This window comes from Oncorhynchus clarkii, chromosome 32 (assembly GCF_045791955.1).
Source record: "Oncorhynchus clarkii lewisi isolate Uvic-CL-2024 chromosome 32, UVic_Ocla_1.0, whole genome shotgun sequence".
NCBI classification, from domain to species: domain Eukaryota; kingdom Metazoa; phylum Chordata; class Actinopteri; order Salmoniformes; family Salmonidae; genus Oncorhynchus; species Oncorhynchus clarkii.
In genome coordinates, this window is record NC_092178.1 from 36,728,741 (window position 1) to 36,748,152 (window position 19,412).

Here is a 19,412-nt window from a genome sequence, read left to right on the forward strand (position 1 = left end):
TCCTGCTCTCTTGGTATAATAGATAAGAGGGTAGCAGACCATGCATTCACCATCTCTGGCGCTCCCGTACAGCCCTATTGTTGGTCTCTGCTGGCTATGCACTGTCTGTCCGGGGTACATTTTAAAGCCAGTCTCCATGTGACAGTGGAGTATCAGCCTCATTATGGAGTTACCCCATCCTCTGGATCTCTGCTGTAGGCCTTGGCAGCCTGGTTTGGAAGTCGCTGGGTTGTGAAGGGAACGGTGAAGATTTAGAACCTACTGTATAGCAGTGTGCCGACCAGTTCATTTTAACAGTGGAAGGAAGAAACGTCATCCGTTTTGCACCTGGGTCATGTTCATCAGGGCACATAAGTTTTGTAATGGGAAAACAAAAATGAGCTTTTCTTATTAGACAAGTTGAGGTTGTATCTTTCCATTTCCCCAGCTACTGAACACGACCCTGTACTGAGTTCTATGTTGTTTTTTTTGTGTGTGTTTGGCCTTAGGTCTGGAAGTTTAAGGGATCGGATGAGCACCTGAGTGTGGAGAGAACGACGGGAGGCAGCCAGGAGGGGCTGGTGAGTCAAGATGCACCCGTCCACACCTGAGCTACTGACCCTGTACCAACAATGTACAAACACCTGCCTTCTAAATTTTCAGATCTCTATATACTGTAGACATAAATACACATATTGGGTTGTACATGTCTTTCTGCCCTCCTCCATATATTTGAAAGTGTAGAAAAAGCCTTAATGTTCTTGGGATACCAGCTTGAAAACTTTCATTGCAAACTCTCACACCCAGCGTATAGCTATTCACTTTTTCAAAAAAGTGCTACACAGTTGAATAGACAGAAGTCCAATTATACTCCTTAACTTGGATCAGTAAGGGGAAGGCTCCCCAAAAGAGGAGTTTTTTTTTTTATTCTCTTCCTCTTGTCAAAAGCGGGTGAGCTTTTTTTGGGTTCCTGTACCGTGACAGACAACCGTATCTAATCGTGTCTAAGCCTCCCATTCTGCCTCCGAGATCAGTATCACATCTCTTCCAAAGTCTAAGATGTATTCCTGGCTTAGCATAAACAATCTACAATAGCCTGAGCGCCAAAATACACTTGGGGAATGAGGGCAATTTCTGTTCTATAGTTTTTATTATTGCCAGTGCTGGGTGTACAACTGGTAAGTAAACTGCACTTTCCTCAGTTTAGCTGCTTATTTACGCTTTCGGTGGAGATTTAAACTTTTGTATTCAAAAAGCTGTCACGCATTTCATACAGTTTCGTTCAATGTGTCGGTCACCAGTTACAAATGGCAATCCTTTCTCTGGTGCGTTGACAATGACTTTCTTTGTACAGTAGAACAGTAGAAAGGCATCTCTCATCGTCTGAGGCTACATTTTGTACCACACTGTAGTGGAAGAGCGGATTCTACTGTGTTATAAAATAACTCTCACTGATGTTTGAAATTCCTCTCATCCCGGCTCTCTTGTGGGAAGTAATTCCCTACAGAACCTTCAGAATATCATTTATATATCACTTTCGGGTTCCTCTTAACTGGGCCCAGCTCAGCCCCACTGTAGATACATTTCAGTAGATTATTTCTGCCTTTTTTTGATACCGTCTCCTGACTTATGTGGTGCCCACCACCCCACGTTCTGTTATGGCGGGCCAAGTCAGCCTAAGCAGTATGGGCACACCTGTGAGGGGCAGACATGCCTGTTGGGAGGAGGGCAATGGGAGCTTGTTGAAGTACTGCTGAGGCTGTGTAAGTGGAGAGGGATTGCATTATGTGTACAGTGTATGTAGAGTCAGTCACTCAAGTGTTTCCTAATAGGGAAAGGCGTGAACCAAGCGGTGGTAAATCTTTACCCTTACCAAATTGGAGACCTAATAGAATGCAGAAATTGGAGCGTATTTTTGTTGTTGTTGTTCCCTCATGAGAAGTTGTTTCTGTATCCACTGAAAGGTAGAACAAGTTGCATAGTTCACAAGCTTGAATAATCTTTGCAGGGTTCGTAAGTTAGCCTTGCTAGCAGATTGTAACAGGCTAATGTGTTGCTCCATTAGCCATTACAGGATAGGTCATGGTGGAAGTAGCACAGAGAATTTTCGGCCAACCTTAAATTGGCGATACTATATTCATTCTCGATTCAGCCAAACATGTACCTTCAAAAATGTCAGTATCCATTTGTAGGTGCTTTGTTTGAATTTAGAAAATGCTACATTTTTATGTGTATGCCTCCATCTTGTTTATTTAAAATCTTTTCTCATTGATTGAAACAGGTGAGTGACATGTGGCACTTTGGGGTAGACCCACCTGTCTCAATCAATGAGAAAAGATTTGTACACATTCGAACACATTGTTGGATTACTTCATGGAGCAAAAAAAAAAGTATTTTAATAACAGCGCATTTTCTAAATTCAAATGAACCACCTGCAACTAGACACACACATTTTAGAAGATGCATGTTTGGCTGAATCAAGAACTAAGATTGTATGGCCAGGATAAGGTTGGTCAAATTCTCTGTGCTACTCCACAAACAGTACCTATCCTGTAATGGCTAATGGAGCGTCACGTTAGCCATGCATGACAGTAACTTTTCCTCTCCCAGCTATCAGTGATACAGGTGGTTCTCTCTCTCTTTCTATTTCTCTCGCTTTCTCTTTCTCTGGGTTCAGTACTTGTTCTCATAATCCCTCATTTGCTCCCTCTCTCCGTCTCCATGACTCTGCCATCTTCTCACTGTTGCAGTTTTCTGAAACGCCTGCAGCTCTGTGCCAGTTTTAGAGAGGAGAGACCTGAGCTGCTGTTGGACACATCTAAATGCTGAGTGTCTCCCCCCCATCTGATTTACTCACTGCTGTAGCTTCATGGCCTTGTTCTCACAGAAAGCTGCCGTCTCACGATTTTAAACGTCGTTAGGGTGAGAATTTGAATGATTCACATACATGCGGCCATTGGGAAATAAAGTATCCTGCACTTTCCTGCAGTGTCACAATGTGCCTTATTCCATTTGTGACTATTATGGCTCTGTGGTCCTGGGAGTGAGAGTTGCTGCTTCCAAAATGGAAGCCGGGTTGTTTCTCCTCCGGTGAGCAGTGCTGAGGGAGGCAGTCGTTTATTTGATCTATTTATCTATCTATCTTACCTCTGCTCTCTCTCTCTCTCTCTCTCTCTCTCTCTCTCTCTCGAATGTGCTGTGCTGTGCCCAGGCCTCTGGTATCCAGGGTGGAGAGGCGCTGTCTCTCTGGAACTGCTGTAAATTGATTGAGGGTGAGGACGGGTTCTGACTGAGAGACATGGCAGACAGTATACAGAGGGCAGGGAAATGGAGAGACCAAATAGGGACAGAAGGAAGGAGAGAACCGGATTAGATTTTTTTTTGGTGTAGAGCTATAAAGAAGACGGAAGGCAAAGGTCCACTTTTTTAAGTTTGGTTGATGGCTTCTTAAATTTCTGTTTGTTCACCTCTACTTACCTTATTTGCTCTTGCCAGGATGGAAATAACCTGAAGCTAATTTAGGAGTTGAGTTCACTGGAAAGGTGGTAGCTTTTGCTCTGGTTTTGTTTGGGGTTTATAATAACAGGAGGCCCAGGCTAAGGTTTAGTCACGGTTCTCCTCATACGACTGAAATGCGGACCTTTTAAGGAAACCACAAGGTGCAGTCTTCGGTTTGCTGCCCGTCGTCAGTCATAGGTTTCAACATGGCTTTCATATCGTACCCAAGCTTATTCAAGAAGGCTAAACCCAGTTTTTCCCCCTGGTTTGACTCGCAAACCATAGGATACAGGTGAATATGAAAATAGTAGTAGGAAGTAGCTGAGTGGTGTGGCAGTTCACACATCCCCCCTCACTCTTTTTTTGTGTCCTTCTATCTCAGGGCTCATCGTCTTCCGGTCGGTCCCGTAGCGTCTCCCTCCTCCCCCACCTCCCACCAGCCTCCTCATCGCCTGGTATCCATAGGCACTTGGCGTGTCCGGGCACACCGAGCAACATCGTGACCATCACCCACCACAAGTCCCCAGCCGCTGCTCGACGGGCCAAGAACCAGTATCCCGGCCGACTACTGGAGGTCAAAGAGGTGGGTGGAACCTGAAACTGTCCCTCTGTGATGACATCATCATGGCTGTATTGATAATTAATTGTCGTAAGCTCTAGGGAGACTGCCAAATTCATCACAATGTCAGACAGATTGGCGTCCGTGGAGTTTGGATTTTTAAATGTACTATGTACACAATAGGGAATATTTCTGTTCAAAGTACATGACGCTGTCATTTTAAATTGACCACAACACAACTTATTTTCATACTGCATCATATTTCTTGTCCTATGTGTTCAGTGTTTCTGCTTACCCTCAGGTTGGCCGTTGGTGCAACGAGTTCAGCAACAATTTTTTTGGCCTAGGCTTCTGACCCTATCAACATTGACTGCACTGCGCTCTATGTCTGTAGCTTTAGCTGGCTTGGCATTTCTCTGTATATATCCATACTGCTTAAAATGGCATGCGACAAAGGGGAAAGCTAGCTAAAAGGCTAGCTCAGCGTTTCCAAAACTCGGTCCTGTGGACCCCAAGGGGTGCATGTTTTGGCCTTTGCCCTAGAACTACACAGCTGATTCAAATAATGACACCATCAAGCTTTGATTATTTGAATCAGCTGTGTGGTGCTAGGGTTAAAAAACAAAACCTGCACCCCTTGGGGTCCCCAGGACCGAGTTTGGGGAAACACTGCGCAAGCTGATGGTGTGCCTATGGAGTGAAGAGGATGAAAGGGCATTATACCGGTAATTCCAGTGTTTGCTAAAATGGTTGAGTAACCAATTGCGGAATTTGGCATGGATTTGCATGGACATTTTGGAGTAGTACTTTCGTGACTGAGAACCCCTCCGATTGCCATTAGTCATCCTCCAAAACGCACTCTGTACTTTGTTGTATGTCTCCTTTCTTTAGGGGAAAATTCTATCAGTGTCAGACTGTGCTAAGCGGGCCCTGTACTGTATCAATTATACCCCATGGAGTTACCAAGCTGCCAATTCCGGCCACAGCCTGGTCCACGTCTGCTCTGCCTTCATGCTCGGATAGCCTGGTTAAATCAGACTGAACACTGCACTTATCGTTGTGAGCACAGCATTCAATCTGGGTTAACCAGGCTATTGCTCACATGCATTCATTCACTAATTTCTGTTTTTCACCCTGGAAAGACTTTCTAGCTTTTGTCTAGTTATCCCTAGCGGTCTAGTTTTGTTCCTGCTATTGTCAGTGGGCTGTGTACTTGTCTGCTGAATTATATAGATAAGATGACTTGAATACATTTCAGCTGATGGGAAGACTTCCCGAACTGATGACAAAGCGTGTTCTAGTATCAGACGAGAAACAGTTTTTTGTCTAATCTTTGCAAAAAGTAGGACTACTATATTTTTTCAGGAGCGTCGGTAGGTACATCGGGTAAAATGGGAAATTACTGGAATGAGTGATGGATTGTGTATACTCTGATCTTTAGAAAAATGTCGGCTTTGTTATGTTTGTTCATTTTATTATGTCTTTGCCCTGAATTATTTGCAGGTTAGAGTTTTTTTGTCATAAATCTTGTTCTGGAGGCAGCTCTACATAGTGATCCCTAGCTGGCACAGCCACAAAGTCATAAAACCTCATTTTTAAACCGAACCTTATCCACACTGCTAACCCTAATGCCTAACCCTGAGACGAAAAAGCACATTTTTGTTTTCATGAATTTTTACGATATAGCTAATTTTGCAGCTGGCCTAGGGGGAAAACGCTTAGTTCTGCCTCCAGGACAAGACTGGCATGGTGTATGGGGTGCTGTACCATTGCTTTCCCGGAATGAGTGGAGGGCAGAACATTAGTTCCATTAGTTACTGATAAATCTACATGGCACAAATACAAATAACACAATTCCCCCCCCCCCCCCCCATTCACTCTCTGAGACACTGGGTAAAGGACATGAATGGTCAGAATGTATCATTCCTATTGTAGCTACCGGACACCGTATCAATGCACAGGTATGAGAGCCAACAGCAAAGGTTGCTTTCTTTTGAGGCTCTGCTTCTGGAACAAGGTGGCTTTGTACAGTTTCTCAGAAACCTGGAGCTCTAAAAAGGGCATTGGTGAATAGTACACCGGCTAGCAGGATAGCAAATAAGTCATGTAATAACATTTTTGCTGGAATTGGATCACCTAAAACGACAGGGACTCAGCTAGTTAATATGAACAGAGGGCAGTACGGAGCCACGGCATTGTGGCATTGTGTTCAAACAACACTGTGGCAGGTTTTTGGTGCTGAGCGATTTAGTGTTTTAAAAAAAAAATTTTTTAGGTAGTTTCGGTTCGATTATTTAAAAAATAACCACTGTTTTCGGTTTCGATTATAAAATAAAAAAAATGCATTATGTGGGTTTTATTCTGTAACAACACAGAATAAAACAATTAATAAACGTCCCATGATGGTAGTGACTGCCCATTACTGCTTATTATTTATTCACATTACTTTAATAAAATATTTCAGTTTTTGTACATTACATTTTTTATTTGACTTTATTTTTTCATTCCACGTCATCTCAGAATAGGCAGCAGCTCTATCGAGATGTCTGACAAAATCACTATTTTGCAGTTCTTCAAAGTAAATAAGGCATACTTTTATGACAGCTGAATACCAGCTATCAATCACTTAGATCGTGTATTTTCAGGTAGAGGTACCTCGCGAAGCAACAGCTGCTCTCTTTATCACCTCACGATTGCGCGTTCTTTTCTCTTCCGTAGCAAGCGTAAAAGAAACAGACCGGACAAATATATGCGCAATGGATTATGGTTGTTAATTATCATGTTTTATGCGCTAAACTATGTAAAATATTGGCCTGTTGTAACTACAACTCCCTTCTACATTGCACAGTTAAGGTTAGATCCGATTTGTCAATTGTAAAAAAGAAAATGAACGGAAAAATAACCAACATTTTGGTAAATCGATCAGCACTACAGGTTTTTGACATTCTTGTAAAAAGGTCAATTTTTCATAATGCCCTTTCAATTACTCAATCAGATCAGATGCCTTATGCTGCGTCACTCTTAACACTGAAAATAACTGTTTAATATGAGATCTTGTCTGAGAACATAGGGTAGATTTAAAAAAACATGAATGGAGAAACTACTGCAGGAGTGGCAACATTTCTCACCACTTGGAAAGTAGACTTGTTACCTGAAATTAACCCAGAGGGATTTCAAGCACATGGTTTGATCGTGAAATAACCCAACCACTTATTTGGGCCCTTCTGAATTTGGACTTAGATTATAGGAAACTGGGTTGTCTTTCTCTTCTCTATGCTGTTTCAATGTTATGCTAACCTGCATTCTGCCCAATAACAGCCCTGTAACATTCCCCTATTTCCTTGGCCTGATTTTTCATTCTATGCGTCCCTCCATTTTCTCCCTCTCCCTCTCTCTCTCCTCCTCACCTCGTCTGTATGTTGTTGTGCTGCCTTTCTGTTCACGATGGAAATTAAGTCCCATAAAGGGGGCTGGCACCAGGCCAGGTGGTGACAGAGCGGGAATGGAGCTGGGGCCTGGAGGCAGATTTATACACCTTCGTAGAGGCTCTGGGATGGGAGGTGGCATCGCTGTCCTGCCCTGCTTACTGGGAGATTTATGAGATGACACAGGACAGTGGTCCCAGATTAGTTTGTGCTGTCTTTCCAACATCTATTGTCACTGTCACGCCATTGGCATCTCATCCATATTTTTGCTACATGTAATAATCATTTGGTACACAAGATAATCAATTGGTCAAATACGTCTGAAATCCCATGAGAATGGCAGTGGTTTGGTAGGTTGTAGAGGTAGACTGCTGCTTAGTGTAGTTGTAAGGAGCTGTGACTTGGTGGGCTGTAGTAGTAAACACTAGTAGCATATATCACACCCCAGTAAATCTCTACATGAGCCAACAGCTCTGCTCAGTCTTATGGAAACACGGCACACTAACACTCACTAGGCATCACCCCCCCCCCCCCCTCCCCCGATGACATCCACCATGTGAACACTGGGAGTGCTGCCATCATGCTGTTGCCTTTCACTCGCAGGCTCCGTCACCATCCGACCAGCTCGGAGACTAGACCACATGACTTGACTCCAGCAGTGCTGCCTGTCACGACTGGCTGACGTGAACCCATCAGACGCCTGGACTCCCCCTGAGTAGAGCAGCACCACTGGGCATTTAGGCAGCCATGGCTCAATGGTTCGGGTCAGCTTATTTCTAGACCCATCGTCTCTCCAAGTGGGAAACGAAGGGAGGCAGTTTCAGTCTCTGCGCAGCTTCTACCTCCACACTGGTGGTCGTTTTGGACCGGGCTATTTTAGTTGGTCCACTCTCTGTGGACCCTCTGTTTCCTTGCTCTGGAGTCTTAAGACAAGGAGATGAGCTGTGTATACAAAGTGCATACTCCTGTATGCAACTCGCTGGGAATTGTCATTGTGAGTCACCATTTTGAAGGATGTTGTTGCAGAGGTTTGTAGTGTAGAGGCCACCCCTGGTGGACACAGTCTTTGTTGTATCTGTGGCTGTAGGCATCGGTAAGGGGCCTGGTCCCTGACTGAGGGAGACTGGCCTAATTCAGTCAGGCTCTCTCTTACTGATGGGCTGTCTGTCTCTCGTTCTCGCTCTGTCTATGTCAAGGTCATGTTGAATCAACCGTGAGTGTGAAGTCTCATGTCTGCCACATGAGATGGCTTTATTTTTTTAGATTTTACTGCAGCATACTGTATTGGCTCTGTAGGAAATACTGTTATGCTATATGGCCCTGGGCTCCTGGTTCTTTGTAGTCCTTTGTATCTCTTTATCCTACCCCTTTCTCTCTCTTACGATTCCCTCTTTCTGTTTCTCTCTCTCTCTGGATGTATACTTTTACATTATATTATGTGAGCTAAATAAAAAAACAACTAACATTTTCCTTGGTGTAATTTAGAGACGACTAATGTTATTGTCCCCACTACAACAAGAAAGTACAGTTGAAGTCAGAAATTATTACATACACCTTAGCCAAATACGTTTAAACTCAGTTTTTCACAATTCCTGACATTTAATCATAGTACAAATTTCCTGTCTTAGGTCAATTAGGATCACCACTATTTTTTTAAGAACGTGAAATGACAGAATAATAGTTGATTTCAGCTTTTATTTCTTTCATCACATTCTCATTGGGGCAGAAGTTTACATACACTCAAATAGTATTTGGCAGCATTGCTTTTAAATTGTTTAACTTGGGTCAAATGTTTCAGGTAGTCTTCCACAAGCTTCCCACAATAAGTTGGGTGAATATTGGCCTATTCTTCCTGACAGAGCTGGTGTAACTGAGTCAGGTTTGTAGGCCTCTTTGCTCGCACATGCTTTTTCCGTTCTGCCCACAAATATTCTATAGGATTGAGATCAGGGCTTTGTGATGGCCACTCCAATACCTTGAATATGTTGTCCTTAAGCCATTTTGCCACAACTGTGGAAGTATGCTTGGGGTCATTGTCCATTTGGAAGACCCATTTGCGACCAAGCTTTAACTTTCTGACTGATCTCTTGAGATGTTGCTTCAATATATCCACATAATTTTCCTACCTCATGATGCCATCTATTTTGTGAAGTGTACCAGTCCCTCCTGCAGCAAAGCACCCCCACAACATGATGCTGCCACCCCGTGCTTCACGGTTGGGAAGGTGTTCTTTAGCTTGCAAGCTTCCCCCTTTTTCCTCCAAACATAATGATGGTCATTATCGCCAAACATTTCTATTTTTGTTTCATCAGACCAGTGGACATTTCTCCAGAAAGTATGATCTTTGTCCCCATGTGCAGTTGCAAACCGTAGTGTGGCTTTTTATGCCGGTTTTGGAGCAGTGGCGTTTTCCTTACCGAGTGGCCTTTCAGGTTATGTCGATATAGGACTCGTTTTACTGTGGATATAGATACTTTTGTACCTGTTTCCTCCAGCATCTTCACAAGGTCCTTTGCTGTTGTTCTGGGATTGATTTGCACTTTGCGCACCAAAGTACATTCATCTCTAGGAGACAGAACACGTCTCCTCCCTGAGCGGTATGACGACTGCGTGGTCCCATGGTGTTTGTACTCGTGTACTATTGTTTGTACAGATGAACGTGGTACCTTCAGGCATTTGGAAATTGCTCCCAAGGGTGAACCAGACTTGTGGAGGTCTCCAATTTTTTTGGCTGATTTATTTTGATTGTCCCATGATGTCAAGCAAAGAGGCACTGAGTTTGAAGGTAGGCCTTGAAATACATCCACAGGTACACCTCCAATTGACTCAAATGATGTCAATTAGCCTATCAGAAGCTTCTAAAGCCATGACATCATTTTCTGGAATTTACCAAGCTGTTAAAAGGCACAGTCAACTTAGTGTATGTAAACTTCAGACCCACTGGAATTGTGATACAGTGAAATAATCTGTCAACAATTGTTGGAAAAATTACTTGTGTCATGCACAAAGTAGATGTCCTAGCCGACTTGCCAAAACAATAGTTTGTTAACAAGTAATTTGTGGAGTGGTTGAAAATCTAGTTTTAATGACTCCAACCTAAGTGTATGTAAACTTCCGACTTCAACTGTACTTAAATACATGTAATTTTGTCCTTGAGACATTTAATTGAAATACAGTAGAATTCCATTCATTCCTATGGAGGACTGCTCCTACTGGGGAGTGCCAATATGGCCGACCAGTGGCTTCAAAGCCTCTCAATGTCCATACAGAGCATCAGCAGTCCGAGGTTTATATACACCATTGGCCTCTATACACTAAACCCATGCTAATCCTAGTGAAAATCAGGGCTCACTCCTCATTTTAGGACACAGGGCCTCTGTCTGAGTGGTGGGATGGATTCGAGTTGTTTTACAACTGATCCACTGCAGCTACTTAACTCACATATGCTGACCTGCTGCGGGTCAGTTGTTTGTGTTTTTGAAGGAGAACGTAGAATTGCAGTGCAGTCCCCATATAAAAGCATTTTGTCACTGATTCATTTCAGTGTTTGTAAAAAAATATCTACCAGAAGCTAGTCCTATCAATAACATCACATTTGTTCTGTTTGTATTGTAGTTGGATTAGCTACTTATTCCGTATCAGTGGAAGTACCACAATATAACCCTGGCTGTAATGGCTCTCACTGAATCTGTCAGTCAGCGAAAAAAACAGATGTGCCATTGAAGAGGGGGCTGCTGTGTGTTTGGGAAGCTATACAATATTAATTCACTGAAATATTTAAAGCATGATAAACAACCCAGATTCATTAGTTCAAGTGTTGTCACATGCTCAAGTACAGTGAAATGCTTAACATGCATGCTCTACACAACAGTTCAGTAATCAATATCACAATAGTATAACTATTTTTTAAAAAGGGGAATAAGATGGGAAGATATATACAGGTCAGTGCCGATACCAAATTTACAGTGAGACAGCCCTTAACCATTGTATACTGGCCATATACCACAAACCCCCGAGGTGCCTTATTGCTGTTATAAACTGGTTACCAACGTAATTGGAGCAGTAAAAAATGATTCTCCGTATTTTCATATTTCATTTTCAATACATTTGAAAACATTTCTAAAAACAGGTTTTCACTTTGTCATTATGGGGTATTGTGTGTAGAATAGATGGGGGAGAGAGAGAAAATAAGTGGAATCCATTTTGAATTCAGGCTGTAACAACAAAATGTGGAAAAAGACAAAGGGTGCAAATACTTTCTGAAGGCACATGTAAACAGCAGTAATGGTGACCAGTAGCAATATAAATAGATACTAATATATACATGTGGTCAGGAGTAATAGTGACCAATTGCAGGATACAATAAATACCCATAGAGTAGCCACTAGCTAGAACCTTCACTATGGTTTACAGGCTTTTCATGTCCTTTTCAGCCTCCCCATACAGGGATCCCCATGAATCTATGACTCTTGTGGGAAACCACAATACCTTTTTTTGATTTCCTCAGTAGTGAGTCAAAACTGATTTTGATTTTATTCAATTCATAAGGAATGATTCATATTAAAAGGAATAGTTAGCCAAATATGAAGTTTTACCTCATTTTCAACTTACCTAGGCTTTATTCAGAAGCTGGTCATTTAGCAACATCTGGCATATTCTGGCAAGCATTTCCCGAGCATGTAGCAATATTAATAGAAACACACTAGGCTGATTCATAGAGATTTCCCAAGGTAAAGTTTGTTGTGTCTGCTGCCCTGGCATTCTCAGGGTCGCGGTGAGGTCAGTGCATCTGTTGCTGAGGGAGCAGCTGCAGCCGTTCCCACAGAAACTAGAACATAACAAAATGGGGAGAGAGAAGAGCTGCAGAACACGTATTCCACATAATCCTCTATTCATCGGTCAGATATGACCTCTTCAACGTTTAGTCACTGATAAAGTTGGCAGCTAAGGTTGAGGAGGGCGAGCTAAAGTTGAGGAGGTACATGAATGTGTCAATGTGTTGTATATAAATGTCAAACTTACTCTGAAAAGGTGTTTTTATTAGTTCATTATCAGAAGATCACTGTTGGTGTCAATGAGTATGCTCTTCAAGTCAAACACATGATTTCAATCTATTTAAAAGTTCACTATTTTCTCCAACACCCTCCACTCTGATTTGAAATGGACACAAACCCTTTTAACTCTGTCCTGTCCTCCCTCAGGCGGTGAGCCAAGCAGAGGGCCAACAGAAGAACCTGGTCCAGTCCATCGAGTCCCTCCCCACGCGAGGACCCCTTTCCTGCCTGGACCAGGACCTACTGCTCCTCAAAGCCACGTCGGCCGCCACCCTGAGCTGCCTGGGAGAGTGCCTGAACATCCTGCAACAGACCCAAACCCACAGCCAGCCCCAGGCCTCCCAGCCCAACCACACCCGCGGTCCCCCCTCCGGTGAGTGTGCCACGGGCATCCCCCTCCTGGCGTTGGCCCCGTCCCCTCTTCCAGACCCCGACAGCAGCAGCAAGGGCCACATGATCATGGAGGTGGATTGTGGCCCTTGCCCTTATCTAACCGGAGCCTTGAACTTGAGTGTCTGTCATAAATGTTGTTGAATGTTGCATCCGTGTTGTTTTTTCATAGTTTGTAGTTTTGGTTCTTGTTTTATGGATGTTGTATGTATTTCCTTAATTGTTTTGTTGTGTCTTGATGAATGGTATTGGTGTTATTCCTTCTCAAACTAATAATTATGTGTGTATTTATGATCAATATGGTTTACAACAGGTTAACAAAATAATTTATCTGTGTCCCTTAGTCAGTGCATGTCATGTTTGAATGTGTGTATGAAAGAGCCTACTACAATACAACTATGCACTTGAAAGTTTCCACTGAAGTTCATCTATGCCAAATACACAAAGGTGCCTACAACTCAGTTTATCTGCCATGTTAACCCTCTCTGTGCCAGAACATGGATCCAATAAAGATCTTTCAAAGCAAAACTCTTGCAGCCTTAGGGTGCTTCCATGTATGTCTATGGCCCCTCTTGGGCATAGAGGTGGGTTGATGGGTGTTGGAATGTACAATAAAAGGACTTGCTTGGATGGGTGAAGGTGGAAAGTACTCCTCAATTACTGTCCTGCTATAGACTCCGCTTTCTCCACCCATATTGATCATTCAATTCCCTGGATCAGCACTAAGGGGTGAATCCTAACTTCCACTTAAGTCTCAATTTCACTCGGAGATGCTTTGATGTCGGTGGAAGACTAACTGAAAAGTTGACTTTAGTGGAAGTTAGAATTCGCCCCTTTTTCTTCAAGAAAACCTTCCAGCTTTTCCCAATCTTTCAAATACACGGTTATATTTGGCATAAGGTTGTGGCTGAAGCTGACCCCAGAGCAGTAGTTATGGACAACCAACCTCCCTCTGGTGCAAGTAGATGTAATGATTTGGGTGGGAATGAGGGTTGGGATGGAGGTTGTTTCTCTGTCTCCTTATGTCTTCTCCTCTGGTGTTCTCCTTATTTATGTCCTAACAGTCACCCTGCCCTGTACGTCAGACAGGGGGTGGTGTGGAGTGGGACCGCCAGGCCGCAAGTACAAACCAGTTTCTTTCCGCTGCCTGGCTCACAATGCGTCGTCTTGTGGGGGACCTGCTGTACCCCGGCTCCGGCATGTACACCCCACGCCCTAGAAGGGTTGTTTTGGGTGTTGGGTTTAAGGGTAACCGGGATGAAGGTGGCACTGGCATGGATGTGTTCCAGATTAGGACTGTGGCACACTGGAGTGTTGGGCGGGGGGGTGGGGGTCAAAATCCATTCCACACTGTCCTGAGCCAACCCTTGCCACACCCACTGCATGGGCAGGGTCACGTTGTTGCATGGCGCCCGAAAAGCGCCAAGCATGAGATCGGACCACGAATTGGCTGGCACGGTCCCTCAGGGCTCGAACGCAATGGACCACCCCCTTTGAATCCGTTTGGCCCTGTGAGTACTGTATGCCTGGAGCTTTTAGGGTCTTTGTGGAACTCCCACAAACCCTGTACTTTCTATTTGGCTGCCTACTCAGTGATGTCATGGAGGATCTGGCTGCTCATTGCTCTCTTTGTCCTCGTGCACCCACTTCTAAACAGCTTGCTGGCGGCTTATTTGAAATGCCTAATGTGGAGCGTTTCCTTTTTGGAGATCACAATCCATAAAGGAATGAATTGCCTGGCCAAGAGTTTATCCCCACCGTGAAAGAACTAGCAAATGTGCCATGTCTATTAGAATGGCATGTCACACTGAGTCCTGAAATGAATTAGAGCGCTGAATGCGTTTGACTTGTATGGGAGGTGGGGAGGAGGGAAATTGGCATAGAGTTGGGTGGGTAAAACAGCGCAAATGAGGAGCATTGAGGTCAAAGCCCTGTAATGGAAGGCCATTGTAAACGTGTAGTGCATGAATGTTTTCCACACAATACCCTTGGCTTGCAACACAACCCATTTCACATGCATGCCTGTTTTCAATGAAACACACTGTTTTAGGTGCTGCTTCCGTTTCTGGTCGTGCAACATCTTCATTGTGGGACTCCCATCGCTAAGCTCACAGCTATTCATTGACTGCCACATCAGGGAGGACAAACTGATTAATTCCTGGCTCAAGAAATGTATGTTTTTCTTCCCCCCCATAAGAATGGACAGCTGCAGTGAATTTATTTTAATGTATTTATTTTTCTCCCTACAATCCCTATCTCTCTATCATGGTCGTCCTGAATAACATTTGCATAACTGCTTATAGAATGACAGCCCAAATTTCATCACATCAAGAACATATTTAATGTTTTATGTTTGTACAAAGATATTTAATTACTTCTGTCTCCTCTTATTTTTGTTCCTTTAACTAATACTACTAATACATTACGTAGAGAAAATGCAACAAACCAGGGACCTCAGCAATGCAAAATGCTGGACCTCAGCAGTGCTGCCACTTCTTATACAGTACTATCCCCTATGTGCATGTATTTTTTTAATGGAGGATACCATCAGCTACAGCATGGTTTGCCTGCCCACACTACTGAGGGCTCTGCCTGTCAAATCAACAGAAGCCTGCCTGGAAGGCAGTATCAAAGCACTCTGTCAGGTAGAAAGACCCTGGGCACCTCGCCAGTCGACTCAGCACAACTGGTCCCTCAATAATGGATACGAGAGGGTAGAGCGATGCGGGTGCATTAGCGTTAACCCAATTTGAACTGGAATGGAATTTGGAAACAGGTTCCTTAGCAGCACTCTACTGGCAGGGTTTTGATCGCACGGACTTGCGTTAGGTAGGCTGCATACTAGACAAGTAGCTGAGCTTTGTGTGGGTGTACACTATTTATAGACCTGAATCATATGTCAAGGTGGGCCCTGCAGAGCTTAAGCATCTCAAGACACTATTTGCAGTGTCTTGATTGCACGGTCTTTCATTTGGTCAGTTATTTGTGCTCATCAAAAGTGTTAAACAACTGAAACGGTCCCATGTCGCTGATGGATCATGTTCCGAAGATTTAGCAATACACACGTAGTGTGAAGGTGGCCACTGAATGACATGCAGGTGGAAGTGGAACAATACACGGGTTACAATTACCTCATCCGGTCCATTTCTAGTCCTTGATTTCTGGGAAGTCAGGAATTGTGTTAAAACCCCCCAAAAAATCACACGTTGTTTCACCTCCAAATCATAGGCACAAACGCAACACAAAGACGTAACTTGTTAATCTCCTAAATGTATTCACACAGTATGCAGGTCTATTTCATATCAAACACATTTTACGAATGACCACCGTCAGAATGCATTGTTCCACTTTGATTCGTCCTATGATTTTGCAAACTGCACTCTCTCGTCCCTGAGTGGAAGAATGGGATTATTCTACTCTCTCTTCAATTGTTCATTCCTTCCCATATTCTATAGCCTCCTTGCTGCAGTCCTGTAAATTGTGTTGTTTTCAATTAGGCCTTTTTTATGGAAAGACACAAAACACCTTGTCAAATTAAAAGACACGGGCTTCAGATTAACACTGCTACAACAGAAAACTATTAATCAACCTCCAACAACAAGCAAAAATTCTCACAAAATAGTAGCAACAAAACAACCAGGCTGGTGACCCTCAGGACAAGGATTGCTCACCAGTCCTGCAGGCTCTTTCAGTACATTTTGTTTCTCATTTTGAGCTCCGAACTATACAGCCTTTTGAGTCATAGATTCTGTATGTCAGCGCCGCAAGTCCATTGTCAGACATGCACTAAAATTTAATTTCCTGTTGTCTCTGTGTGGCAGATAGGGATATGAGGGTGATCCAGGTGAGCCAATCTGATATTTATCTCTGTTTTGTGCTAAAAAGGAAAAGCTTATCTGATTTGAGAAAATAAATAGAGAATTATGTGGATAGGTCACGAGCTCCCCCCAACCTCACTACCATCTCCTTCCTGAATTCCTTCTCTGCAACAACAACCTCATAGCAGAGCAATCAATATCAGTCAATACAAATCAATGAAGCTTGAGATCTGGCCAATTGCTCATAGATCCCAGCTGTCAGTGTACCCCCCTAAACGTGGTTAGAAATCAGTTGGTTCTGACCCTCTCATATGCTCCCTTTGCAGATGGTGTTCCTGTGTGGAGTGTACCAAAGTTGCCCTCGGGGGAGCACCTGAAGAACGGCGGCCCAACCCCTCTACGTTCTGCCGAGCCCTCCCCAGCCCTCAGGAAAAAAAGCCCTGCCCATGGTGCTGAGGTAAGGGGATAATTCCTTTTTTCGCTTTCTCTCTCATTATCTCTCGGTCTCATTATCTCTCTCTCTCGCTCTGTGTAAATCATAATTACTCTCCATGTGCAGTAAACTCACCTATTAGGATGTCCCTGTGCATCTCTGTACACATGTTTTCGTCATGTGGTGCTTTTGAACAGCATCTTTGAAAAATTATGTCCCCACCTTACCTTAGTCATGTCCTGCGTCAGAGCAAGGAGTGGAGATAGTCTCAGAGGATCTGCTGTGTAGTGGGTCCCAGAGACAACTAGAGCCCTAATGAATGTTTAAAGAAGTGTTGTGACTTTAATTTCATTAATCTGATGACTGTTATTTGTTTAATTGTTACGCGATTAAATTAATCACCTAACAATTAACTTATTAGGAATTGGGGCACCACGAGAGCGGTTCTTTAAAAAGTTACCATCTCCCGAATTCTAAAGACTCTAAACGTCTTTACCTATCACATCCATAAACAGTCAACGGATTAATCATAATCTTGTATCATATCATCATTCTGAACAGCTGTAACCTGCATCTGTAAAAAAAAAACAGCCTTATGATTCCGTACTACATAAATTGGTTTAATTATTTATTTGCTAGCTAACTAAAAGGTAACACAGGATAAACATACACACTTAATACATTAAATCAGGTCCCTAGTGCACTGACACAAAATGGCGGCTTGTTACAAAAAAGATGGGAAGGGCGAGAGAGAGGGACAGAGACATAATACTTTGATACATTTAGAAACTACTCTCACAGTAATCATATACTTTGCACACGAACCACCGCCCGTTTGGAGTAAGAAATCATGAATGTATTTACGTATAAATGTCTTGGTTTGTGGTGTAGTTCTGAACAGAACTACAGAGTTGATTTCCATTCGCTCTTGAAGCTGCCTCTTTGAAGATAGGCTAGCCAGCCGTGTCGATGGTTCCCATTGGGGGATGAGAGTAGCGTACTACGGTGATTTGAGAAGAATAGTAGAATGGTCCCATTTAAGTTCACTTTTCTAGATACTTAGGATAGCTAATCAGCCGTACCAGTGATTGTCCGGGAGGTGACTATTGTCTCTACCTCGTTGAGATTTCAGAGTTCAAACCACTTTGGATGTGAGCTGCAGCTCACCTTTCTAGTCTGATATGTTAATTCTTAACCCATTGTTTTATACAGTTCATTCAGAAGGGGCAGTTCATGAGGCTGACACACTCTGACCTCACTCAAGGGGGCGGTGACTACTCACTTGTACAAAGTTATAGAAACAATTTCCTCTTATAGTTTCTAAGATCACATCCCTCTCTTAACAAAAACACTTTCATCATTGTTCATATTTCATACACAATGTAGAGGATATTGTGTATTTTATTCTATTGTGTATATTTGAAAAGTTACAGTATTTCCTTTATAACATTTTTAATGACATCAAAAAAAAAAAAAACATTCTTTAGATCACCTCTGACCATTGCCTGTTCAATGTTAGAAATATTGTTCCAGCATTTGCTTTAGAACATGTTATAGTTTCAGCAGGAAAATGTCTGTATCGACCAAGGCACATTCCTGTGTGAATTTGGAGAGGGAGATAGCTGAATGTTCTAATCACTTTTGTACCTGTTTCCTCCAACATCTTCACAAGGTCCTTTGCTGTTGTTTTGGGATTGATTTGCTCTTTTCGCACCAAAGTACGTTCATCTCTAGGAGACAGAACGCATCTCCTTCCTGAGCGGTATGATGGCAGCGCGATCCCATGGTGTTTGTACTTGCGTACTATTGTTTGTACAGATGAATGTGGTACCTTCAGGCGTTTGGAAATTGCTCCCAAGGATGAACCAGACTTGTGGAGGTCTACACATTCTTTTCTGAGGTCTTGGCTGAGTTCTTTTGATTTTCCCATGATGTCAAGCAAAGAGGCACTGGGTTTGAAGGTAGGCCTTGAAATACATCCACATGTACACCTCCAATTGACTCAAATTATGTCAATTAGCCTATCAGAAGCTTCTAAAGCCATGACATCATTTTCTGGAACTTTCGAGGTACAAACAAAAAGGTTGGACCCTTTGTTTGAGTTGTCATCAGCCATGTTGTTAGTAGATTGGCTTTAACCTTTCAACCAAATCTCCTAGTGTTTGTGCTCCAAAACGCTCAGTGGCTGTTGTGGCCTACCATTCACCACAGCGTCTGCGTGTGGCAATCGTTCTAGTATCTGCTAACTTGGACAAG

General features: G+C 43.1%; 1 protein-coding gene across 1 annotated transcript in view; it reads left to right on the forward strand.

Moving 5' to 3' along the window:
- Positions 1–19,412, forward strand: part of LOC139391895 (oxysterol-binding protein-related protein 10-like) — an 85,048-nt gene that overhangs the window by 20,528 nt on the left and 45,108 nt on the right. Inside the window, exons 4-7 of the mRNA XM_071139513.1 lie at positions 489–560; positions 3,860–4,060; positions 12,663–12,888; positions 17,050–17,180. Of these exons, the coding sequence (XP_070995614.1) occupies positions 489–560; positions 3,860–4,060; positions 12,663–12,888; positions 17,050–17,180 (630 nt within the window). The remainder of the gene's footprint in view (positions 1–488; positions 561–3,859; positions 4,061–12,662; positions 12,889–17,049; positions 17,181–19,412) is intronic.